At 37.1% G+C, this 24276-nt stretch overlaps 1 protein-coding gene across 4 annotated transcripts in view; it reads left to right on the forward strand.

The window, feature by feature from the left end:
- The window catches only part of CDK5RAP2 (CDK5 regulatory subunit associated protein 2), a 164700-nt gene that overhangs the window by 62394 nt on the left and 78030 nt on the right, over nucleotides 1-24276 (forward strand). For all 4 annotated transcript variants that reach the window (XM_069073810.1, XM_069073813.1, XM_069073811.1 and 1 more), the window contains 2 exons: nucleotides 17228-17398; nucleotides 18806-18970. In XM_069073810.1, coding sequence (XP_068929911.1) covers nucleotides 17228-17398; nucleotides 18806-18970 — 336 coding nt within the window. The remainder of the gene's footprint in view (nucleotides 1-17227; nucleotides 17399-18805; nucleotides 18971-24276) is intronic.

The following is a 24276-nucleotide window of genomic DNA, read 5'->3' on the forward strand; positions in this document are numbered from 1 at the left end:
AAAACAAAAAAAAAAAAAAGCATAAGAGTAACATCTGGGAGACTTGAGGTTAAGGTTGGATTTGGCTGTAGAACCTTGCTTTAGCAAAAGCTAACTGACTGTTCTAAGTCTCAGTTTCTTCATTTGTAAAATGAACTGGTTGGGCTAGATCAGACTTTGGCAAATTATGGCAGCCATTTTTTCTATGGCCCATGAGCTAAGAATCATTTTTACATTTCAAAATAGAGTAAAACTATATTAAAATACATAGAAACCATTTTATCTCTTAGGATGGAGAAAAGCAGGCTAAAGACTGGCCTATCAACTGTAGTTTGTCAACCTCTGTGCTCAATTTCTGCAGGCTATTTTGATTTCTCTTTATGTTTGACTCTTTTGTACCTCTCTAGGAGTCTGTAATTCTCAAAAGAATCAAAAAAGAATAATTTCTGATATTTTTTATTGTCATTGGTTCACATGTATCTAATTTGAAATAATTTGTCAGACCAAAAAAAACCCCAACAATCTAAATGCAAGTACGTATGTCCTTTTAAAATGGTTGTTCTTGATTATCCATGTTTCAGATAATCCTTAGTTTCCTCATCTATAAATTGAATATTAGAATATTTACACTGTGTCACTCAAAGGGATATTGTAAGGGACTGATGAGAATACATGTGAAAGTGCTTTGCAATAAATAGAAAAATGCCACTTAAATTTCAGCTGTTATCAGGAGGGAATTTGTGAGCCTCTTAGGTGAGGGTGCCCATTATTGTGTGATTTTCTAAGGACAGGATATATATGTGAAAACATTTGTGAGTGGCACAAAACAGTACATAAAACTAAAGTCATTATTTGGTGCTCTAAAAATTGAAAAAGGCAAGACCACTGTGGCCTAGAGTAGTTGGGGAGTGTGGGTTTTGCACTAATCCTGGAGGGGTGGAAGAGATTGGTACATATCATGCATTACTGGCCTAGGTAGAAAAATGCAAAAATACTTTTATCAGAGCATTCATAGTAGTTTTTGCTTGATTTCTGTATTTTATTGTTTGGTGAAAGATCTTTTGGCCAGGGGCCAGGATAAGTGTTTTACAGCTAACTCTGCCATGAACATGTGTTAACTTGGTGGGAAGCATTCTTCTTTGGTTCTCACTTTCCTTATCTGCAATGAAGACTTGGGTCAGTTGGCTTCCAAGGTTCCTTTCAGCTAAAAGTTTTTCTTTTTGTTGTTCTGACATTCTGTATTTTAAGGCTGCTTTAAGCAGCCATTTCTATATTCTAAAGTTTCTTCTAGCCCTGCAAATCTGAAAGCTTTGTAGAATATTGTTTTTATAGGAAGATGGAATTTGGCACTTTTATTTTCCCTTTTGAATAAGTTTTCTTGCAGTGTAGGTTAATACTGAGATCTTTACTTAACTTCTGCTGACCTAGTATTTTCTGAGTTTACCCATGTCTAGAACAGTTCAGTATTTCGTCCCATTTCAGCAGTTCTGCATCTGTCTAAAGCAGAACTGCTTAGCCTTTTTGTCAATCTGGTGAAGTTTATGGACCCCTTCTCAGAATATTTTTAAATCCATAAAATAAAGTACATAAGATTACCAAGGAAACCAATTACGTTGAAATAGTTATCATAGTATTAAAAGAACAAACAAGTTCACAAATCTGAGGTTAAGAATCTCTGTAGTGTCTAGGAATCTTATGTTGACCAAGCTGAGAACTGAGGCTGGTGATTTGTGCTTGGGAAATGGCATGGAATCTGTCCATTTAGCCAAGGTTTTTGTTTTGCATGCTGAATGCAGCAGGAGAACACAATTCTTTAGATTTATCTGTCTTATCAGCTTATTTCAGTTAACTAGGCACTTTAATTAACTAAAGAGCCTCCTACTCACCAGATGTTGCTGCATGTGGATTAAAGGCAAGACCTTTCAATGACCTATCTTGTTGTAGGCAAAGGAAAAGAGGGATTTGTTTCTTTTGTATGCCAAGAAAGGCCTTGTAGACTCTTCTTGGAGTGATGTCTGTGACTCTTGCCTGGTAGTGACATTTTTGTCCACCAATAGAGAAACAAGGAGAAAAGGAGAGGAGAGGCCTCTTTTTTCTGGTAATGCATGTATTTCTATGCTAACTTTGATATAGGTTGTGAGAACATCCAAAAGCTAGGATTAGATAGAGCATGAGTCTTGTGATTTCCAGTCCTTCTTACTTTCCACTTTACCATGCCGTTGCATATAATAAGAGTAAAACTTTCATTGTAAGACCCTCTGTTCACAGGCTGTCTTCCTTGTAACTCACAGAGGTAAATAATGAAGAAGTGAGTCAAATAGCAATCCCTTGAATGTGTCCTAGATTCATTAGACATTCATTGTCAGTGCACATAGCCATGGACAGTGCATGTAGTTAGAAGTTAAAGGCCCAGATTCTGGTCCTAGCTTTGTAACTAATTAGCTGCACCAATTATTTCTCTTTCAAATGTTAGATGAGGTTACATTAGACAGGACCCCTCTATGTATTCTATATTCTAAAGTCTTCCCCACTTTCACTTTTTTTCTGTGCTCTAATGTTCAATATCATGAGGTTGTTTCTAGTTCTAATGGCTTATATTTTTATATTCTAACATTCTGTGTTCAAAGGTCCCATCCAGATCTGACATTCTCTGGTTCTCCTTTGATTTTTTTACATGTAGTCTTGGATATTGTGATCTAATTTTCATTACAATGACCCTGAAGCTCTGCAATGGCCATTAGTGTGCAGTGTTCAGAAGAAGAGTGAACTTAAGAACATTAGGATGATTTTCAGTAGCCCCAAGTTTAAATAAACAAACAACAAAAACCCACTTACCTTAAACCATTTTATCTAAACTAAATTTGGTTTTTGTCAAGCTGGTAGGTTTCTAGCCATTAGGTCAATACATGACTTTTTCCTTATGGTTTCTTTTTTGAGCCAACATGAAAAATGATATGGGAGTATCTCTCTTGAAAAGAATCTTAAAAAGAAAATTTAAAGCATTGTTGTTATGTAATGTTATACCACCAGAGGGACCCAAATCCCTGTGACCAAGTTCATGAGGCTTCTTTTCATTCAGCATTTCCCGATCTGTTTCTTAGCATCACTTAGTGTCACAGCTTCTTTGTGTTGGAAATGGGGAGCTGCCAGAAACCACACATCCTTGGCTCCCTCTGAAACTTCCACTTGCCTCTTTGCTCTGATGTCTGGAACGAGAGAGCAAGGACGAATGATGCTTATCCTGTGTGAGTGAAGGGGAGGGCCTCAGCTCTCTCAGATGTGATCTTTTACTATGGTTCTCAGCATTTGGTGCTGGATGGGAGCAAGTCACATTGTTTTTCTTCTCCCTTTTAAGCAACATTTATTAGAAATCAGTTTAGAGAGTATTCCCTTGACTGTCTTATAATGCCCTCATCTGTCACCGAAGCCTTTGTCATCTTACCTGACAAGTGCGTTCTTCAATACTTGGCTGTTTTTGCTCTGCAGAGGCATATATGCTGGCTGAAGACCAACAATCTAATTAAAGTTGTACCCTTCACCCGGCTGGCTAATCTAGTGTACTTTGACGGGGAGCAGTTTTAATTTTAGGGCAGTTAGACTCAGAACACCTCTAGTGTGCATTTCTCACACTCCTGCTGCTTGATGGATTTCTGGAAATAAGATCATGACAACATTAGGAACATCTTTTGGCAAATAATCATCTAAACATGCCACCTTAAAAAGTGTTTTTGCATTTTTGTTAACTGTGTATCAGACCACAAACCTGAGGAAATGAGCTTTAACAAAGGTTAAAACCTTCCTTGGCTATTTATATCACGTATGTAGCTAGCTATGGCAAACAGTATTTTTCTAGAATAAGGTGGTATTTAATGATAAATTGAAGGAATTTAAGTTGTTGCATATCCTAGCCTCTTTTAAGAGACACCTAGTCCCTTCTAAATTTCTGGGTGCCACGTTAGGTGCATATTAAATGTACGGTAGTTGCTAACTCAAAACTACTACTACCACTACTACTGTGTTTCCCCAATAATAAGACACTGTCTTATTATTTTTTTGGACAGAAAAACACCAGAGGGCTTATTTTCAGGGGAGGGCTTATTTTAATGAACATTGACAGCAATTTTAATAAACAGGTAAATGTGAACAAAAAAATGTACCTTTATTCAATAAGCAAATCACTGGGGAAGAACAGGATGACGCGCTCACTACTGCAGCTCTGATTGGATGCAGCTCGGAGTGTGGCGTGCGTTTCACCGGGGGTGGGGGGGGGACGGTGCATACAGAGGGTACCGTAATGTAGCGTGTAGCTCAGGGGATCACCTTCACTACAGTATCTCAATAGGGCTTATTTTCGGGGGAGGGCTTATTTTAGAGGGTAAGGGGAGGGCTTATTTTCGGGATAGGTCTTATTATCGGGGAAACACGGTACTACTTCAACTACTAATACTAATAACAGTAATGATGGTAACAAACATTTTTGTAGCACTTTAATATTTACAAAGAATTTTCTTCACGATAGCCTCATAATTTAGATAGTGTAAGTGTTATTACCCTTGTTTTTCAGGTGAGAAAATTGAGGGTCACAGAGATGAAGTGGCTTGCTTGTGGTCATACGGGCCGTGAGAGTCAGTGTCATAGCAGAAACTTGAATGTACTGTATGTCTTAAAGCCTAATTCCAGTGGAAGTGCAGAGTTGTCTTTCTTGTCGCCAGTCACTAGACAGTCAGTGCTGTGCTCTGTGCTAAAAGCTGGTTACAAAGCAAGGCGAAAGCAAAAAACCAGTCCCTGCCCTTAAGGAGGGCACCAGTCTGCCATCATCTAGTCAGCACATCTAATTAATAAGTAAGATTTCCTGAATTTCATATTCACTAGTCAAGGCAAGGAAAAGTAAATTTCTTGCCCCAGCATCCATGGTAACCTCTGTTCTTCACAAAAGGGCTGTCTGTACCTTTTAAGCTGTTTTTCTCCCTAGACTGAGCTAGTCAAAAGCACTCTTCTTTGGAGTAATGCTGAAGTGTTTCATTGGCCTGTGAGAAGGGATCAGCAGGCACTTCAGATGCCAGTATTATCTTTGAAGAGTCTCCCATCAGCTAATGCCATCTCAAGTTGGAGCAGCATCTTTTGAGGTATAGTGGGACATCGAAGGCTAGAATCTTGTGTCCTGTTTCAGGTTTTTGTTTCTGAATATTGTTATAACAGAGGAGCTTCAGATTGATCAGTGTGAGATTATTGAATTGTGGATTTTTTTAAGTTAGAAGATACCTTAGAGGTCATTTGTCCCAACCTTCTCCTTCTATAGATCAATAAACTCAGGTCCAGAAATGTTAAATGGTTTGCCTAAGGTCACACCGTTTTTAGAGAATCTGAGAACTGTAGGAAACCTCAGAATCTTTCTAGTCTAAACTTGATCAAGCATTCCTCCTTATAGTGTTGTTGACAGTTGGTTATTTAGCCACTGACTGAAGATCTCCATCAGAGGTAATAAGTAGTAGAGCCATGATTCATTCAGGCCTAAGTCCTCTGTTAGTCCAGGGCATATTCCTTTACACCTCTTTCCCTCTTTATAAGCCTTGCTCATCTCCCTTTTCTCTCTGCCTCTATCATATTTATGGTCTTTCTTACACCACTTAATCTAGCCTATGTACCACTAAAGTCTTACTCTGGGACTTCTCATAGTGGTGTGCAGATGGACTTGTGTTCTTAGATGCCCTGCAAGTGGAACAGCAGCTCTGGCAAGTTCTACACACTGGACGGACTTTGGATCTAGGCCAGTGATGGGCTGATAGACTGTATGTCACCTGAGGACCAGCTTAGCTCAGTTAGGAGAGGCTCATCACAAAGGTGGTTGCAGGGGGATGAATTTTTCAATCACAGCTATTCTTGAAGATCATCTGCTAAGTCATAGTGGGGTTGTAGTCTGTATTGGAGGACTTTTGGGGGGTACTCACATTGAGGAAATCTTTTATCTTTGAAGGATTGTGGCTGTTTATTTTTGTTTTTTATGTTAGTCTTCTCTCCCAAATCACTTTGTGAGCTTCTTGAGGACAGGAGCCATATCTGACAGTTTCTTCCATGTAATAGTGCACATTTTAATGGTCTCTGCAGATTGTTTTCTTCATTTCGGTTCAATGTGGTCAGTGATGTTTTATCATTCCCATTTTACAAATGAGAAAACTGAGGCTGGGGACGGCGGCTCTGATTGGCTAATAGAAACATTGCTAGTAAGTTGCAGAGATGGGATTTAAACTGTAGGTCTGTCTGTTGCTCTTTCTCTTTCATGGTGCTGCCTTTTCTTGTCTTAGAAAATACCTAGTGCAGAGCCAGATACTTAGGTGATGTTCACTAAAGACTGATGTATGGACAGACTGATGTATTTCCTACTGGTTAGGTGGGGATAATTTTAGAGTATCTGAAAATTGATGATAGTTCTACAGAATGAATTTATGTGCAAATATTTGAAGGCAGTCCCTGAGAAGAACGGCCAACTTTGTGACAGAGAAACTTGATAAGATAAAATTTGATGGATGAAAAACTTCCTCTTCCTTACCTGACCAAAGATAAAGTTAAACAAATTCAGTTTAGAAAGAAATCAGGAATGTGGCCTCTTATTTCTTATGTAAATATACAAAACATATACAGGATCCTGTATGTATGTCTGGTCTCTTTTCAAATTCTGTCTACAGTTCTATTTTGTTAAGAGACAGATGAAGCATTCAAAACTTTTTCTCTTTGGGTTTAGATTTTTCTATTGAAATGGAATTTCTAGGAAGCATGGGAAATTTCAGCTGGTCATTTAATGTTATTTTCCTCAAATGTGGGTATAACATGCCTTGCTCTGGAGTGGAATTTGGTAATGAAATCCTCTTGAATAGGACCCAAAATAGTCCAACTTTACATGAAAATATTAGAAAGTCCTGTTTCGTGTTGGATGGACTGATTTTTAAAGAGCAGGATAATTTTCATTAATCTCCCAGAATTTTACTTTGTAAATCAAATATGTATTTATTAAGAACTTAGTATGTATTCAGCCCTAGGTTTGCTACTGTTGGGGTGAGGAGGATGACACAAAGAAAAAGTACAAGATATGGTCTTAGTCTTTAGTTAAGCTCAGCTGAGAAAGTAAGACTAAGAGATATTAAAAGAGTGAATTATAGAAGACACTGTAGTTAAGTATTGAAGAGCAGAAGTCCTGAAGAAAGGAAAATCAGTGAAAGGTGGAATAGTTAGGGAAAATTTCCTGGGAGAAGTGGGACTTGAATTGGGCCTTGAAGGACATTAAAGATCTGGATAGATAGAAAAAAGATGAGAGGGAATTCTGGGGAAAATGGACGCAAGGGGTAGAGACGAACATCATGGTATGGCTCTTGTGCTAATTTTATAGCCATTATAGGAAAATACATTGAGAGGAGTACTCATAACATTTCAGTGTTTTTGCATAACTAGAGTTCACGAGAATAGTGGCTCACATTTCTCTACTGCTTTAGTTAACATGCAACTTTCTTGTCAGCACCTTTAGGAGGATGGTAGTACAAATTTTTTTCCCCTCATTTTCCTGGTAAGGCAACTGAGTCCCAGACAGTTGAAGGGACTTTTCCAGGTTCATTTAGCTATTAAGTGGCAGAAATAAAACTTGAACCCAGGTGTTCAGATGATCATGAGAGCTGAAAGAGACTCGAGATCATTTAATCTGCTCTCCCTTCCCCTCCACCTATTTTATAGATTAGGAAACTCTAGTTGAAGGGGAGAAATGACTTGCTTAGGGTCATATATCTGACAGGGCTTGGATTAAAATGTAGATCTGCTTCCTAGTCTGGCTTTCTTTCTACTATACCTTACCAAAAGAGAACATTTGATAGTAGTCTGAGATTATCAGCTTTTGGGAGAAATGAGTCTTTATTATTGATTTATATTTATTGAATGTGATTTTTCTTTTTTATCCATTGAACAAATACTTAAGTCACTACTTTGTATAGAGCATTGTGTTAGCCATTGGAGGAGGTGCAGAGTTTAGATAAAAAAATGACTCCTGTCTTAATGGAATGTATTGTTTAGTAAGGGATCCCATTTTTAAGTAATTCTTTCCTCTATTCAAAAATGTTTATTAAGTATCTACTATATTTTTTTCCCTAGTGATATCTTCTGTTTTTATATCACTTATTTCTGAATCTGTATTTCCTCCACCTTCATATAGTGAGTTATCACATTTCATTAAAAATAAAAAAGGAAAAAAGTAACCTATGCAAAGAAGGGAATGAAGAAGCACCTACTATGTTAATGAAACTTTGGTAGGTGCCTTAGGAAATTAGGGGCAGCTGGCAGTACAGTGGATAGAAGCTTATTCCCAGAGTCAGGAAGACCTGAGTTTAAATCCAGCCTCTTACACTTGCTGGCTGTTTGTCCTTGAGCAAATCACTTAACCTTGTCTCAGTTTCCTTATATGTAAAATGTCGATAGATAACAGCACCTGCCTCCCAAAGGGTTGTCATGAGGATCAAATGAAATAGTAGCTCTAAAGTGCTTAGCACAGAGCCTGGCACATAGTAGGTGCTATTTAAATATTAGTGATGATGATGATGATGATGACTTCTGCCTGTGGTATAGGAGACTTCTCAGTGAATATAAGCAAAACAAATTGCTGGATGCAATTTAGAAACTGTTCTCTGTTATCGTTTCCAAGTTCTCTTTTCTTCCACTGACACATATTGCTTATTATAACTCCACCTGTGCAAAGTAGAAGAAGTGAGGCAAGGCAGGCAGCATTAATGTTACCATGGTAGCTGCTCTTTCTCTTCTGAGGCAGTTTTAACATACGTACCTATTCAATAGTACTTATCATTAAGCCATATCTGCCTTCTCTTCATCACATCCATGGGCTGTTAGGCCCAAAGGAATTTGTAGAAAAGGCCTCAGTCACAGGTTTGACAATCCAAACTGTTCTAATCTGTTTTTTTACCAGGCCACTGTTGTGCCCTCTTTAAGCACAAATATTGTGAGCATAAGGGAGACAAATCTATGGATGAAAGACAAAAGAAAACAATTGTACTTTCTTTTGAACCTCTGTAGAGAGGGGTTGTGAAAATAGTGATCAAACCATCTGAAGTAGAAATGGTATAGTGGAAGAACCCTGAACTTGGAGTCAGACGACTTGGGTTCAAAATAGAGCCCTGTTAACCTCCTCTGTGAACTGTAGCAAGTTACTTAACTCCTGTGGGTTCCATTTTCCTCACCTATCAAATGGTGGAGGGGATTGGACATGAAATCTCAGTATGGTTTTGGGTATGGTTCTTCAGTTGTGAGAAAATTATAATTTGTTTTGACATTGATTATTCTTGTTGGTCAACGAGCTAAGTTGTCATAGTGGTACTAAAGGACTAAGGACTGGAGTATATATCTAGCAATTATTTTTAAAACTTTTGATCATCCTTTTCTGCTCATTGATAAAGTGGATCTCTAGAATATCAGTATTCAGATTGATTACTGGGAGACTCAGTTTAATTCAGAGTCTTTTTATATATAAATTTGAGATTGAGAAGACAGCATGGTGTAGTGGAAAGAACCCTGACTGAGGAATTAGGAGACTTGAGTAGACATCTAGTTCCATATTAATTTATGTGACCTTGGATCAGTCAGTTTTCCTCTATGGGCCTTTTCCCATTTGGAATGAAGGGGTTGGTCCATTAGATCTTTAACACCTTTTCTAGCTCTAATATTCTATGATTCTAGGTTTGATTAATTTTTCCCAGAAAAATCTTTTGTTAGACAAATATAGATTCCCCCTTTGACCTAGACAGTATTACTTATATAAATGTCTTTGGTCTGTACATGTGACAGGGAAAGAAAACAACAATATCTCATTGCAGTCCACATTCTCATTACTAGAAACAGAAACTCAAAGTATAATCTTTGCATACAGTGGACATTGTGTTACTCTATTATCAACAACTGGAAGAAGAAAACTTATATGTCCGTGTTGTGAAAATTCTGATGGCGTTGTGTTATTGAGAAAAGTGTAGCACTACATTAATGCATCTTATTTAAAATGGATGAAGTTCCTTAATCTAAGTGGTTGAATTAAAATTTTAAAAACCAAATGAAAAGGAAAGAGGAACAAATTGGTACTGAATACCTGCACAATAGAGGGTGAACAAGCCATCTAAAATAAGGAACTGATGTAAGTTTGCATAAAGAAAGGAATAGAGTCCTGAAAATTATTTAAGTGGATTTGTAATTACTGCACACACGAAGAGCACACATTCTTTATTTAATGTGTTATATAAACATTTTTAAAATTAAAAGGCAAAAATTGAATGATCTTTCAAGGACAGCATACAAATTTATTGTAAATAAAATGAGCAACGTAAATTGCTTAATAAAAGTATTTTGAATTCCTTTCAGTTCTTCGTAACAACCTTAGGAGAGGTAGATGTGAATGATTTCCAGGCTATTGCTAAGCAAATTGGGGTCATCCTGCAAGTTGGTGACATAATGAAGAATTGAACTCATACCCTTCTGACTTTCTACCCTTTTAGATTATTGAATCTATCGGCATTACTGTCTTGGTTTTTAGTAAGAACAGTGTCCATTGGGATATGGCATATTTTGAAGGGTTTGTGGTATTATGGATTTAAGATTGTCTTAATTACAAAAGAATTTCTAGCTAAGACATTTTGAGCACTCATCACAGAACATCCCTAGCTTTCAAATATGTGTATCAAAAAGACATATGTTTATGGAAAGAAGAATTATTTTTTTCAATAGGCAAGAATTATTGTTAGAAAAATTTGCTCATTAATTCCTTGCTGTTCATTCAACACACATTTATTGAGCTAGGTACTGAGGCTAACACAAAGATTTTACCTTAGTGGGTAAAATAGACTGTAGTGTTATCATTTAAAATGACTTGTGTGCAAAAAGTGACATAAAATAGCATACCAAAAATGTCTGTTTGGAAAAGGAGATGGGCCATGTGGGGAGAGTGAGGGATAGCCAATAGCTTAATGCTTCTCTGCTTTTTGTAGAATGTTGAAGGATGTGGAGGAAAGCCTCCAGTGGATTGGGTAGATGCTTTAGAGGATATGAAAGAGGATGGGCAGGAATCTCACAGAAGGAGAAGAGGTAGATGGATGGTGATCTATCTTTTGAGCGAGTGCCCACATCAGGGAGATTATGGATATGTTTAAAGTATTGAACCATCATGGTTAAGCCATGCTTGCTGTAAAACTGCTAGATCCCAGTATTTGGGTGAAAGCCTTCCAAGTGACTTGAGTGTTAGAGATAAATAGTTTGTTGAATAGTCTGCTAGCTTTTTTTTCTTTTTAACCTTGCACATAACAGCTATTCTTTGGCCTTTGGAGTTTCAGACCCTTTTGTAGCATAAATAGTATATATGGTTTAAAAACTTTTGAAAAAACTTTGTGAGAAAAAAATATGGTATTAAAATCTGGAGATGGTCAAGAACAGAAATTTCATGGTCAAAGCAATAGAAAAATATTTATTTGGCAGAGTTTGTTTTAACATTGCATAGATACCAGTAAAGCATGCTTGCTAATATACTGACTATATATCCCGTGCTTTTGCCACATACTCGGTCCGCCTTCTTTTCCAATCACGTCTCCCTGATGACATCTTTTATGTCCCTTATTTTGTACTCTTCTTGGTTGGTAATGTTTTGGCCTATGCAGAATTCACCTGGTGCTTCTCTGTTGCTGTTTACATTAACTTTCCAGTTTAATTCTTCAGAGACTATAGTATTACATGGCTTACTGTTTTACAATATCACTGGAAGAATATAGTTAAAGAGTTAGGACTTTATTTTAGAGAGGAATTTGGAGTTATTAAAAGTACATTGCAGTTTTCCAAAATTAATCCATCCCACTGTTCTGTTTAATTCTGAGCCCATCTTGTTGTCCAAGCACAATGTCTAACACATAACATCCTGTTGGGTAAACTCAATGGGTTGCCCATCTATCTCCATATTGTAGACTAGACCAGTGGTGTCAAATTTAAATAGAAATGGAACCCTGAGGGCTGCATGTTGACTTAGCAAACCACAAATTAAGTGTCTCTGTAACATGTTGTGGTATATTTTATTTTATTTTTTTTTTTGTTAAATGTTTCCCAGTTACATTTTAATCTGGTCCAGCCTTATTAATTTGACATCTCTGGTCTGGGTAATAGGTCTTCTTCATCTACATTTTTTTTTTCAGTGTGGAGAGCTATGTCTACTTCTTTTGAGAGAATATGGATTTGTGCAGTGTTCTAGGGCTTGATACATCCAGTATCATGTTGTTTGAAGACAAGAGTTTCTAGAGGACCTTGTCATCTATGTGGGATCCTTCATTAATTTGGGCTCTGTGTTTTGACATGTCAGTGGCACATACTTTCGGCAGACATACATCTCTTTGTTTTGTGTCTCATTTGATTTGAATAATCAGAAAGCTGATGAACAAAGTGATCAGTGTTAAATCTTTAAATTAAAGTGAAACCTTTTTGATACATGCATGGGATATGATGTGTTGCAGGAAGTCAAACACCATTGAAAACTAGCCAATAAGCAACAAGTTCAGTGGGCTTTTATATCCTCTATACTTTCAGTTCATTTATTTTATTTTTTAAGCAATTGGGGTTAAGTAACTTGCTCAAGATTACACAGCCAGTTATTTCTGGGTGTCATGCTAAGTGTCTGAGCCCGGATTTGATCCCCAGGTCATCCTGACACTGGAGCCGGTGCTCTTACTCACTGTGCTACCTGGCCGCCCCCTTTCAGTTCATTTATATGATTATAGAACGTAGAGCCACACATTGTCAAGAGAAGTAGAAGAAGGTCCCTAGCATGCTGCATTGACATTTTCCTCTCTAGCTTCTCCCTCCCCCCCAGATTTATGAGAAAATGTAAGATTCCAGCAGAATGAGGGTGCATGGTGTGTGGTACTCTGCATTATTGGAGAGAGTACTCAAGTAGATGAGATCACAGATCCTTTGAGGTGCTATATGATATACATTTCAAGAAATTGGGGATAACTTATCAACTAAGGTGAGTCAGCTTGTTAGTTTGTCAGTGTTCTTATTTTTTCTTCATTTTTAAATTAAATTTTATTTCAGTTCTAAATTCTCAACTTCTGCCTTCCACACCTATTGAGAAGGCAAGAAAAACAAAGTCCCTTAGAAATATGTATAGTCATACAAAACAAATCTCTGCATTAGCCATGTTCTCCTCCCTGCAAAAAAACACTCCCAAAACCCAAACCAAATAAATGGATAGAAAGACACAAAAATATACTTCATTTTGAAGTATATTTGGTGAGTTTGTCAGTTCTTCTGTCTGGAGTTGGATAGCATGATCCTGAATCCTTCAGAATTGTGGTTGGTCATTATGTTGATCAGTTCTGTCTTTCAAAGTTTATTATCTTTACAATATTTGTTATTGTATAGATTATTCTCCTAGTTCTGCTCACTTCGCTTTGCTTTAGTTCAGAGAACTTTTAACAAGTTTTTATGAAATCATCCTTTTCTTCATTTCTTATACAGCACAATAGTATTTCATCACCTTCATATACAATAACTTATTCAACTACTCCCCAATTAATGGACATCCTCTCAGTTTCCAGTTCTTTGCCACTGCAAAAAGAGTTACTCTAAATATTTTTATACATATGGACCTTTTTCCTCTTTTTTCTTCTGTTTTTTTTTTAAATAGTATTTTATTTTCCCCCAGTTGCATGTCAAGAAAATTTTTAGCATTCATTTTTACAAAATTTTGAGTTCCAAATTTTTCTCCCTCTTTCCCTTCCCTTCTCTCCTATGAAAATGTGGTAGGCAGTTTGATATAGTTTATACATGTGCTGTCATGTAAAAAATATTTCCATATTAGTCACAGTTGTGAAGGAAGAAACAGATAAAAATACCTTAAGAATAAAGTAAGTGGAAAAAATAAACTTGGATCTGCATTCAGAATCCATCAGTTCTTTTCTGGATGTGGATAACATTTTCCTTCATGAGCCCTTTGTACTTGTTTTGGATCATTGTGTTGCTGGGAAAGTTGAGTTATTCATAGTCACACAGTGTTGCTGATACTATGTACAGTATTTTCCTGGTTCTGCTCATTTCACTTTGTATCAGTTCGTACAAGTCTCTCCAGGATTTTCAGAAATCTGCCTATTCCTTATTTCTTATAGCACAATAGTATTATTATTATTAATAGTATTATAATTATCCATTACATTCATGTACCACAGCTTGTTCATCCATTCCCCAACTGATGGGCATACCCTCAGTTTCCAGTATTTTACCACCATGAAAAGGATTGCTATAAATATTTTTGCACATATAGGTCCTTTTTACTTTTTTTATGAACTCTTTGGGATATAGATCTAGTAATGGTTTTTCTGGATCAAAGGGTATGCACAGTTTGGTTGCCTTTTGGGCATGGTTCCAAATTGCTCTCCAGAATGGTTAGATTAGTTAACAACTCTACCAACAGTGTCCCAATTTTCCCACATACTCTCTAATATTTATCCTGCATTTTTCTCTTTTTGATCTCTTTTGGGGTGTAGACCTGGTAGTGGTATTATCCCCAAAATAGTTGAAGAAGTTCACAGCTCCAGTGTTGCTTAATGTAACTGTTTTCCTACAGCCTCTCCAGCATTTGTCATTTTACCTTTTGTCATCTTAGCCAATCTGATGGGTGAAGTGGTACCACAGAGTTGTTTCAATGTACATTTTTCTAACTATGAGTGATTTAGAAATTTTTTTCATGTGGCTGTTGATAGCTTGTATTTTTCCTCTGAAAACTGATAGGCAGTGTTTTTAACTGGTTTGTCTCCATTATGTAAAAGGTTATAAGAGTAGCTTTTGTAAAGGAAGATATTATTGCCCTTCATTCTGATTGCTAGATTGGGAATTTAGGCCTTGAGTGTGCTCTGTTGTTAGTTTACTAATTTGTGGAAAGCTGATTTAACCTCTGGTTATAGAAGATCAGGTCTAGGATGAGAGTACATTGAGGTAGTGGCCTTCATACTACTAATTGTATTGCTTTATACATCATTTATAATTCCTCTGTAAGACTGTGGGAGAACTGTAGTTGTGGGGTGAAGAGGGGGGAGGAGAGGGAAAAAAGGGGAAGGGAGAAACAGCAAGAGAAAGAGAGAGACAGATTTTCCTTTGCTTCTTATTGCTTGTTATATTGTTCTGTGGGACTGATAGAACTCTAGTCCTAAGAGGAGGTACAGAGTATGGATTGTGGGGTTTCAACATCCCCAATTTCACTCTTAGAGTGTCAGGATAGAGGAGTGGGTACCTTCATAGAAGTTTGAATGGGCATTTATTATTTGCTGTGTACAAGGCACAAGTGTTAGAGATAACAAAGACAAAAGTGAAGCACGGTCCCTGCCCCTAAGGAGATTATTCTGTTGGGGAATTCATCGGATAAAGAATGAAGTAAATGCAAGATAATTTGAGGAGGAAGAGAACAGGGACTATGGGGAATCAGGAAAGTCAGGAGTGGCTTTTAGCAAATAATAGAGATCCACTTCTGAGAAGTTATTTTGAAGGATGATTTTTAAGGTGATTTGTGAAATAATATATTACATTTTGTAGTGCCTTATATTTAGAAAGCACTTTAATCAATATTATATCATTTGATCCTCACCACAGTTATCATTGGGAGGGGCAGAAATCATGTTGCCCATTTTATATGATCAGTGTCAGTAATGCATATTGGACTGAGTGATCTTAAATAAACTGTTGCAGTATAAAATATGATAATGCTGATGCCTGGCATTTACACATGTAGTGCCTTATTGTGTGCAAAACCCTTTACAAATATCATCTTATTTTATCCTCACAACAGTCCTGTGAGGTAGGGGCTATTATTATCCCCATTTTACAGATGAAGAAACTGAGGCTGAGAGGTTAAGTGACTTGCCCAGTATTATAACACTAGTAGATGTCTGAAGGAAGGTTTGAACTCAAGTCCTTCTGACTCTGAACCCAGGGCTTTATCTATTATACCATCTATGGAAGCATTTTTATATTCATAGATTGATAAAAATGTTAGACCTAGAAGGGGACTTTAGAAATCATTTAATCTAGCTCTCAGCATGACTAAATCAAGCTATAGCTAAAAAGGATTTTTACATTTTAAAATATAATATAACCTTATTTAAAAATGAAAAAGAAATTCTTACCTCATTGGTATATGAAAGCAGGCTATAGGGTAGCAGGCCAGATTTTGCTCTCCCGGGAAAACCATTCTTAGCTCATTCTTAGGTCATGGACCAGCCATACAAAAGCACGTAGGCAGCCAAATTTGACCCTTTCTGACCCCTCATCTATTTTAGTCCTTTTGTTGTCGTTTTTTTGTGGAGGCAGTTGGAGTAACTGACTTGTGCAGGGTCACATTGCCAGTAAGTTTCTGAGGCAGGATTTGAACTCACTCCTTCCTGACTCCCGGGCTAGAGCTCTATTACACTGTTCCACCTAGCTGTCCCCAGTCCTTTTGTTTTGCAGACAATGAAACTGAGGCCCAGAAAGGGGAGCTAACTGTCCATCATCTCATGACTAGCAGCTGGTAGTACAGTAGCTCAAAGCCAAGTCTCCTTTCTCCTGGTCCAGTGTTGCTTTCTGTTGTAACATGCTGCCTCTCATGAATATATTGTAATTGTCAGGAGTATCAACAGTTCCTCTGTAGAGGCAGTGTGAACAGGTGGGGAGAGCACTTTCCTTGGAATTAGGAAGACCGGGGTTGAAGGGATGCCTCTAACATCCTGGCTGTATGACATTGGGCAAATTGCTTAACTTCTGAGTCCTCCTCCTACCCCCTTTTCTTTTAAAACTCCTTAAAATGAAATTGTGGAACAGTTGCCGATCTATATTGGTTGGTTGAAGAAGTTTGAGGTACAGGAGTGATTCCTTCCACCAGTAAAATCACACCAATTCTTTGGTACTAGTGAATTTGGTTCTAATGTAATAGAGCCTTTTGACCCTAGTGTTGGGTTTCTGTTTATCGAATACGACAGTATGTGTCTGACAGAGAGGTCAATGCATTTCTCCAGTCTTTTTTTTTTTTCAGTAGAACATGTTGATACTTATTTCTTAACATTGTTTTCTTATAAATTTCAGTAAAAAAATGAACAATTTATCAAATGAATTCTTTAGACTACTAATTGAAGAGTGTAGAAAGTTAAGCTAATGCAGATTGTCACCTTGAAATTTTTGTAAAGTTAATTCCAGTTTTATTTTTTTTTTGTAGGACCTTAGAAATCAAGTAGAAAAATTACATGGTGAAATGATTGAGAAAGAGAAGTCAGTGGAGCAACGTTACAATATCCTTTTGAGTGAAAGTAATCAGAAATTGCAGAGCCAGGAGCAAGTTATGAAATGCTTAACAGACAGTGTCAATCAGAAGGATATCTTGCTGCAGGTACAATGATTTGCTTTTCTTGTATATTTTATCTAATCTTTTTGTTTATGTAAGGAATGGATTTGAAGATCAGAGTACTGGGATGGGAGGTGAGATGAGCAGTGAGATGGAGACACTCTCTGTCTTCTTTAAGAGAAATAAGTTTTCATTTCTTGGGCCTCACATGGCACTTATAATGGTTTTCCATATGTTTATTGGGTTTTGTTTTTTTTATAATAGTTTCATATTTTGTCTCTATGCCTTATTCCTGTTACTGTGGTCATATTTCCTTGTATTGCTTCAACCACTGTTGTAATATCATCTTTATCTCACTAGACACAAACCTCACCATAACATCAGAAAACTGTACTATTGCATCAATGGGTTGACTGCCTCAGATCCAAGTTAGAATATTTTTACCATGGATCTTTACCCCCTATAACATGGTTTGGCTAATCATCCATTTTTAACTTTTATAGTGTTTTTCCTTTGCTCTGTAATGTAATTGTACTTAATGATCTTTCCTTCTTGTTGAAGCAATTTGCAGTGTCAGGATATATTTATAAATTATAAGATCCCTAATGGTAGGAACTATTTCTTTTTCTGTCACCCTCAGTGCCTAATCCAGTGCTGTGCAAAGTGCTTGTTTGTTACCTGTTTGCTGAATTTGAATTGAACATTTTACATTATATTCTATTCTAAGGGCTTAGAGTCAGAAAGGATTTCATCCACTTGCTTAAGTCCATGCTCACATTAATGCATCATTTTTTTGAGTTCTGTTTATGTGATACATCTGTAGAACCAACTCACCCAGGGTACTAGTTATTGGGACATTTTGGGGTGGGGACAGAGATTTATTGCACATGCTCACAAAGAATCATTCCTGCTATGGCCAGAGGGATCTGTGAAAACTTGGATTTTCCCATCTGGACCTCAGATCTTCTCAGCGGATAGGGAAAAGTTTAAGATAGTTTTTAATGTTCATAGACACGTTTTACTAGTTTGAGTCAGGGTTTGTAATCTTTTCAAAATACATTTGTATTTATGGCACACAAGGAGTAAATCACAGATTTATCTTATTAGAAGCATATGACAAGGAATGAGTTTCTTGAAAACAGAGTAAGGCTACTTTGGCAATATGTTGCAAAGGAGCTTAATGTCTGTCACTCTCTGACCTTTACTATATGTTAATGGCATACTGTCATAGCCAGAGCTGTCCTTTGGGAAACCTTCACATTCGGTGAACAGTAATTTAGTCAAAATAGAATAGAATTATGTTCATGTAATCACCTCACATTATTTGGTGAAGAGGAATTATTTCTAGAACAAGATATCATTAAAAAAGAAAAATATTATGTTCTTGTGACAGTTGCTTCTTGTTTTTGCTGTGGTAAATACTTGAATTTGCATTCCTTGGTTTTTTTTTAGCGACTCGATGGGAAGATCAAAGAAAAAGATGTAGAACTTGAACAGCTTTTTAATAGGCTAAATCATCTTTTAAAAGCTAAGGAGGATCTTGAATTGAAGAATGAAGACTTAACGGAAAAGTATGCTTCTCAACAGCTAGCATTCAAAAAAGCCCTATCCTCAGAGGTAAGCTCAACTGAATTTTACTTCTGAATTTATTCGTATTTTTAAAGGGAATATATGGAAGCTGCTATGATCCAAGGTGATCTCCAAGTGCTTTCTTGCCACTAATTAAACCTCACGATGTGGTAGTGAATTACGTGGCATTATCTTCTCCATACAGATTAATAACCTTCAATCCAAGGCATTAGGACTTTGCCTACATAACCTAGAATCAGAAAAATCATCTCCTGATTAAAGATTGAGGATGCTGCTTGTTCTCCACAGGCTCCCATCTTGGGAACTAAATAAATTTAAGGGTTAGTGGGCCCTTAAGTCAAGTTTTTAAACCCTTCAGTGTGAGAGGGTAGCTATACAAAGAATATTTAGGAAATAGGATGATCTATAGCATTACTTGAATATGAAGAAATAGGAAACCCTGGAAAAGGAGGAATTATTTCAAAACAAGACCATTTTCTCTCTAAGTTCTAGCTGTGTACTGTGATGTTAGTTTTCAAACTTGAATTACTCGGAAAGTTCAGTTCCCAGCCTGGTCATGTATTGGTTAATCTGATAAATCACTACAAAGCTTGTGATCCTGTGTCTGAAGTCTGTTTTTAACTCAAATATCTTGGATTTCTTATTTATTTTTGTGTTTGTTCCATAATAATTTTAATGTAACCTGGTTGATTTTGCTTAAATTGGGTTAAACTATACAGAAAAGTATTAAGACATTTCTTCATTGGTGTGGGTGAGCCTGCCTTCTTGAAATAAAAATGTAACTGATGACAGTTTTCAAATAGCATATCTCTTGGTCTCTCTAACAATGACCTGAATTTGATTCCTGGAGCTAACACTGATTTGTCTTTAAAAACAAAAGCAGAAATACACACCCAGAATGTTTTGTTGATGTCTTATGTTTTTACTTTATGGTCATTTCTAAATATTTTTCTGTCTTGGAATCTGAAACTGTTCTTGTAACAAAGAAAAACAATCCAAAATAATTGCTAATGTGACTGTTTATGAAAGTTTATGCTGCATTTTCTGGAGCTCTGCATTTCTGCAAAGGAAAGGGAGATAGGCATTTGGGGCCACATATTGGTCAATACAGTTATTCAGAATTGGGCTTTCTTTTAGTATTCTCTTAATTTATGTGATTATAGTCACTGATTATTGTTCTGCTTCTGCTTACTTCACTGTGTAGTAGTTCATACAAAATGAATTCCTTATATTGCAGGCTGGTTTGGATCAGAAATGGAATCAGATTAAAATTTCATTGGAAATTGTTTAATAAAATAAATTAAAATATAATACACATAGATAACATAAATTTATGGTTTTCTAAGTCGGTACGTTCCCCATTTCTGTTTGACAGTACAGATGGGGTAGATGATTGCCAAGGTCTTTTTCAGCTAGAGCCCAGGATCCCGGTGGCAGGGGGTAAAGGGAAGTTGGAGGGGTCTTTGGTTCTGGAGGGAGATGGAAGAATGAAATGGAAATGACTTCAAAGTGGCATGGTGGGTCCATATCTGGAGATGAATATAGACATCTTGAAACAAAATAAGTTATTAAACTTGATGAATAATTTTGACTCATTTGTAGTTAATCCCATTTTTATTAGTTGTATTTATGACGTCCACAAAATTGTCTTTTAATTTTTGTGTGATTGCAGTACCTCCCCTCTGAGAGCTATATTTCCAACCTTGTGGAAGTGATCCTGGCTTCTTAGTAGCTATGCTAGCAGCTATGGCTCTGGTGAGCCCTAAATTGGAAAGGCTTTAAGTACAGACCTGGTAACAGAGTGTATTTCTGATACAAGAGCCAGACTCACTAAATTCAGAGGCTCATCATTAGATGTTTGGTTACCAGATGATCACATGTTTTTGTCTGTAGCAACTCATGAACAGTCTCTCAAGTTGAGGAGTTGGAATATGAGAGTGGAAGGGGAGTGCCCATCCCAGTGAAATTGCAGATCCTTGAAGTATTGAAGGAAGTTATGCTGTGAGGTCGATAGTCTATAGAACTAGTGCCGTATTTCATGATGTTTCATGTGAAACTTGGTGATATTTAGTTTTTTGTTTCTATAATCACACTAATTTCTACATATGTTCCTTCCCTCAGCCTTACCCAATCAGCTATCCCTTGTAACAAAAATAAAAAAAAAAGAGATGAAAAAAATTCAGCTAAACCAACCGAGACATCGACTATGTTGATATTGTTCTAGACATCGTGTATATTTTTTCATGATTCTGCTATTGTCTACTCTTGTCCTATTCATGTTTTGTGATCCTCTGAATTCTTCAAATTTGCTTTTTTTTTATTAGTGCAGTAACATTCTATTACATGAATGTGCCACACTTTGCCATTCCCCACTGTTAAAGTGCTACACTTAAAGAACAGTCAGAGAAAACTGTATACTATGTAACTCTAATAACCAAGCATGGCCCCAAAGAAGAGTTAAGAAAATGCATTTCTCTCTCATTGCAGAGGTGGGGAATGAGGCTTAACAGTATAGAGTATTTCATAGATTATCAGACATGTTGTTATAGGGAATGTTTGATGTCCTAAATGATGTACTATATGTAAGGCAATTTGTAAACCTTTAAGTGCCATATAAATATTTGTTATTATTTTATTATGCTGATCAACATCTTTGTAGAGTCAGGACACATAATTAGTGTCATTTGTCCTTTGTTTATCATTATGTTAATTATTGTAGAAACTTGAGGGTGAACGCTGGGTGATAAGGAATTGAAGAACAGGGAGCAAATATTTTTGTGATATTTAATTTGTTATAGTCAGAGTCATAATTGGTGCAGCAGTTACTGATATGGATGAAACATTGTAGCTGATACGTCTTCAGGAATGGAATTAATGCAGTTGTTATAAGGGGACTTTAAATTTATTTTTAACTTAATATCAATTTAAATTGATATATACCTGTTTATTGACTGTCTTCTTCACTGCTGGGAAGTAATTCCACTTTCTACTTGAGCTTTGTTTCTTTTTTTTTTTTTTTAAAGCAATTGGGGTTAAGTAACTTGCTCAAGGTTACACGGCCAGTTATTTCTGGGTGTGGTGCTAAGTATCTGAGCCCGGATTTGATCCCAGGTCATCCTGACTCTGGGGCCAGTGCTCTTACTCGCTGAGCCACCTGGCCACCCCTAAGCAATTGGGGCTAAGTAACTTGTTCAAGGTTACACGGCTAGGTGTTTCTGGGTGGGTGCTAAGTGTCTGAGCCTGGGTTCGATCCTGGGTCATTCAGACTCTGGGGCTGGTGCTCTTACTCGCTGTGCTACCTGGCTGCCCCATTGAGCTTTGTTTCTTAAGATCATGGTGAACACATTGTAGTGGTTTCATTTGGGGCGTTGAAGTTTGTGTTGATGACAGACGCTTGTCTCTTGGACTGGTTCATTTCCTGATTTTGACGAGGTGTAAATTTATCATCTCTTGTTCTTGCCTAAGCTTCTTTGCACTTCAAGCCTTTTGAGATGAGACCTTTGGTTTAATCAGCTGTTCTGAAGAAGCCAAGTGAATTTATTCTAATGGGGTATGATTTAGTGTGTTAGAATAGGGTAATTTATGAAATGGCATCCTACATCTCTGCAGTTAATTTAGCTAACATGGGTGAGCGATTTTCCCCTAGAAGAGGTTTACTCACTTTGGCTTTACCTTAAGCTAGGCAAAATATTCTCAGGAATTCCTATTCTAAGCATTCATATCATCAGTATTTTTTTAGACCAGACTTGTTATGGGATTTTATCAGTTGACTTATCTTTCCATTGAGCAGCTCCTTTTTCTAGTGCAGATCAACACCTGCTCTCAAACTTAAAGTCTTAGAGTGTTTTGGAGGCCTGAGAGTATAAATGCTTATAGCCATGATGTCCTGGGATGGGGCTGGGGAGGGGTGGGGGGTGGTGCAGGAACTTGAACCAGTGTTTTTCTGACTTCAAGATCCAGCTATGTATTCATTTTGCCTTGCTAATTTTCGTATAATCATTTAGTCATAGAATCTGAATTTCAGACTTGGAAATAAACCAAGAGATCATTTAGCCTAATCTTTTCATTTTACAAATGGAGATATTGAGGCCCAGTGAGAGGAAATGACTTGCTTCTACATCATTTGTCTCCTTTACTCACACAATCACCATCTTGGTTTGGACCCTTATCACCTCTTATCTGGACTATTGCAGTAGCCTGTTTGATCACCCTTACTGAAATGACTCTTCTCCACTCCGATCCATCCATTACACAGCCATCTAACTGATTTTCCTAAAGTGTAATAAATCTGACAGTGTCCACCTATTCTCCCCACTCCCCCTATAAATAGGCTCTTTCAGTTCTCGTTGGTATTCAAAGTTTTTTACAACCTGAGCTCTATTTACTTCTCAGTCTTCTTACATATTACTCTCCTCCACACATTCAATGATCCAGCCATATCTCTACCTAATTGAATTACTCTTCCTCACTTGTGAAGTCCCATCTCCTTTCTCTACCTTTTCATTTGCCATCCCTAAAGTCTGGAATGCTCCCTCTCCTCACCTTTGCTTCCTGGAATCTCTGGTTTCCCTCAAGATTCAACTTAAATGAAACTTGATAAGCGAAGCCTTTCCTGATCCTAAGGTCCTAGCGCTTTACTTTCAAAATTGCCTTGAATTTATTTTGTTTATATATGTGCTAGCTTTTCTAGTACTTGAACCCTTAGAATTTTCTGAGGAGGACCATCAGAAGGCTTTAGGTCACAGAGAATGATCGTTGATCGTAAAACCCTGGAGTGGATCAGGAGAGGGGACACCAGGGCCAACTCTGGTTTCCCCCTCTTCTTACAGGTAACCTGCAGATTGTGGAGAGGAAGGTGTGGTAGCAACAACTGACTTGGTTCACCTGGTCAGTCTTCAGGATCTGCTTGTTGACTCTGCCTGGTTACGTATATAGTTCACTAAAGCAGAAGTGTTCAGGTGGAAGATTTCAGAACACCATATGAAATGGAGTTATTGAATGCAGAGGCACTTAGAAGTGCTGAATTCCAGTTAGGAGCTATGACATTCACCATGATTTTGATAAGACTGTGACATTTCTAGTAGTTAGGGTAAGTCACTTATTATGATGAAGCTGGTAGTTTAGCATTCTCAACACATAATTGGCAACCAGTGCCTTTATTTTATCATGTAATCTTTTTGGACTGGAAATCAAATAGCATTTTCTCCTAGAATATCTTGATTCTAGAAAAGCAGTAGTTTAGCAGACATCCAAAGAGCATATTCAGAGCTTTTCCCCCTAGCGAGCTAATGCTTTACATAAGGCCCTCAAAATACCTGTCTTGCCATATCACT

This window comes from Petaurus breviceps, unplaced genomic scaffold, assembly GCF_028583685.1.
Source record: "Petaurus breviceps papuanus isolate PSGF00001 unplaced genomic scaffold, PetGlider_PUasm1.0 90879, whole genome shotgun sequence".
Classification (NCBI taxonomy): domain Eukaryota; kingdom Metazoa; phylum Chordata; class Mammalia; order Diprotodontia; family Petauridae; genus Petaurus; species Petaurus breviceps.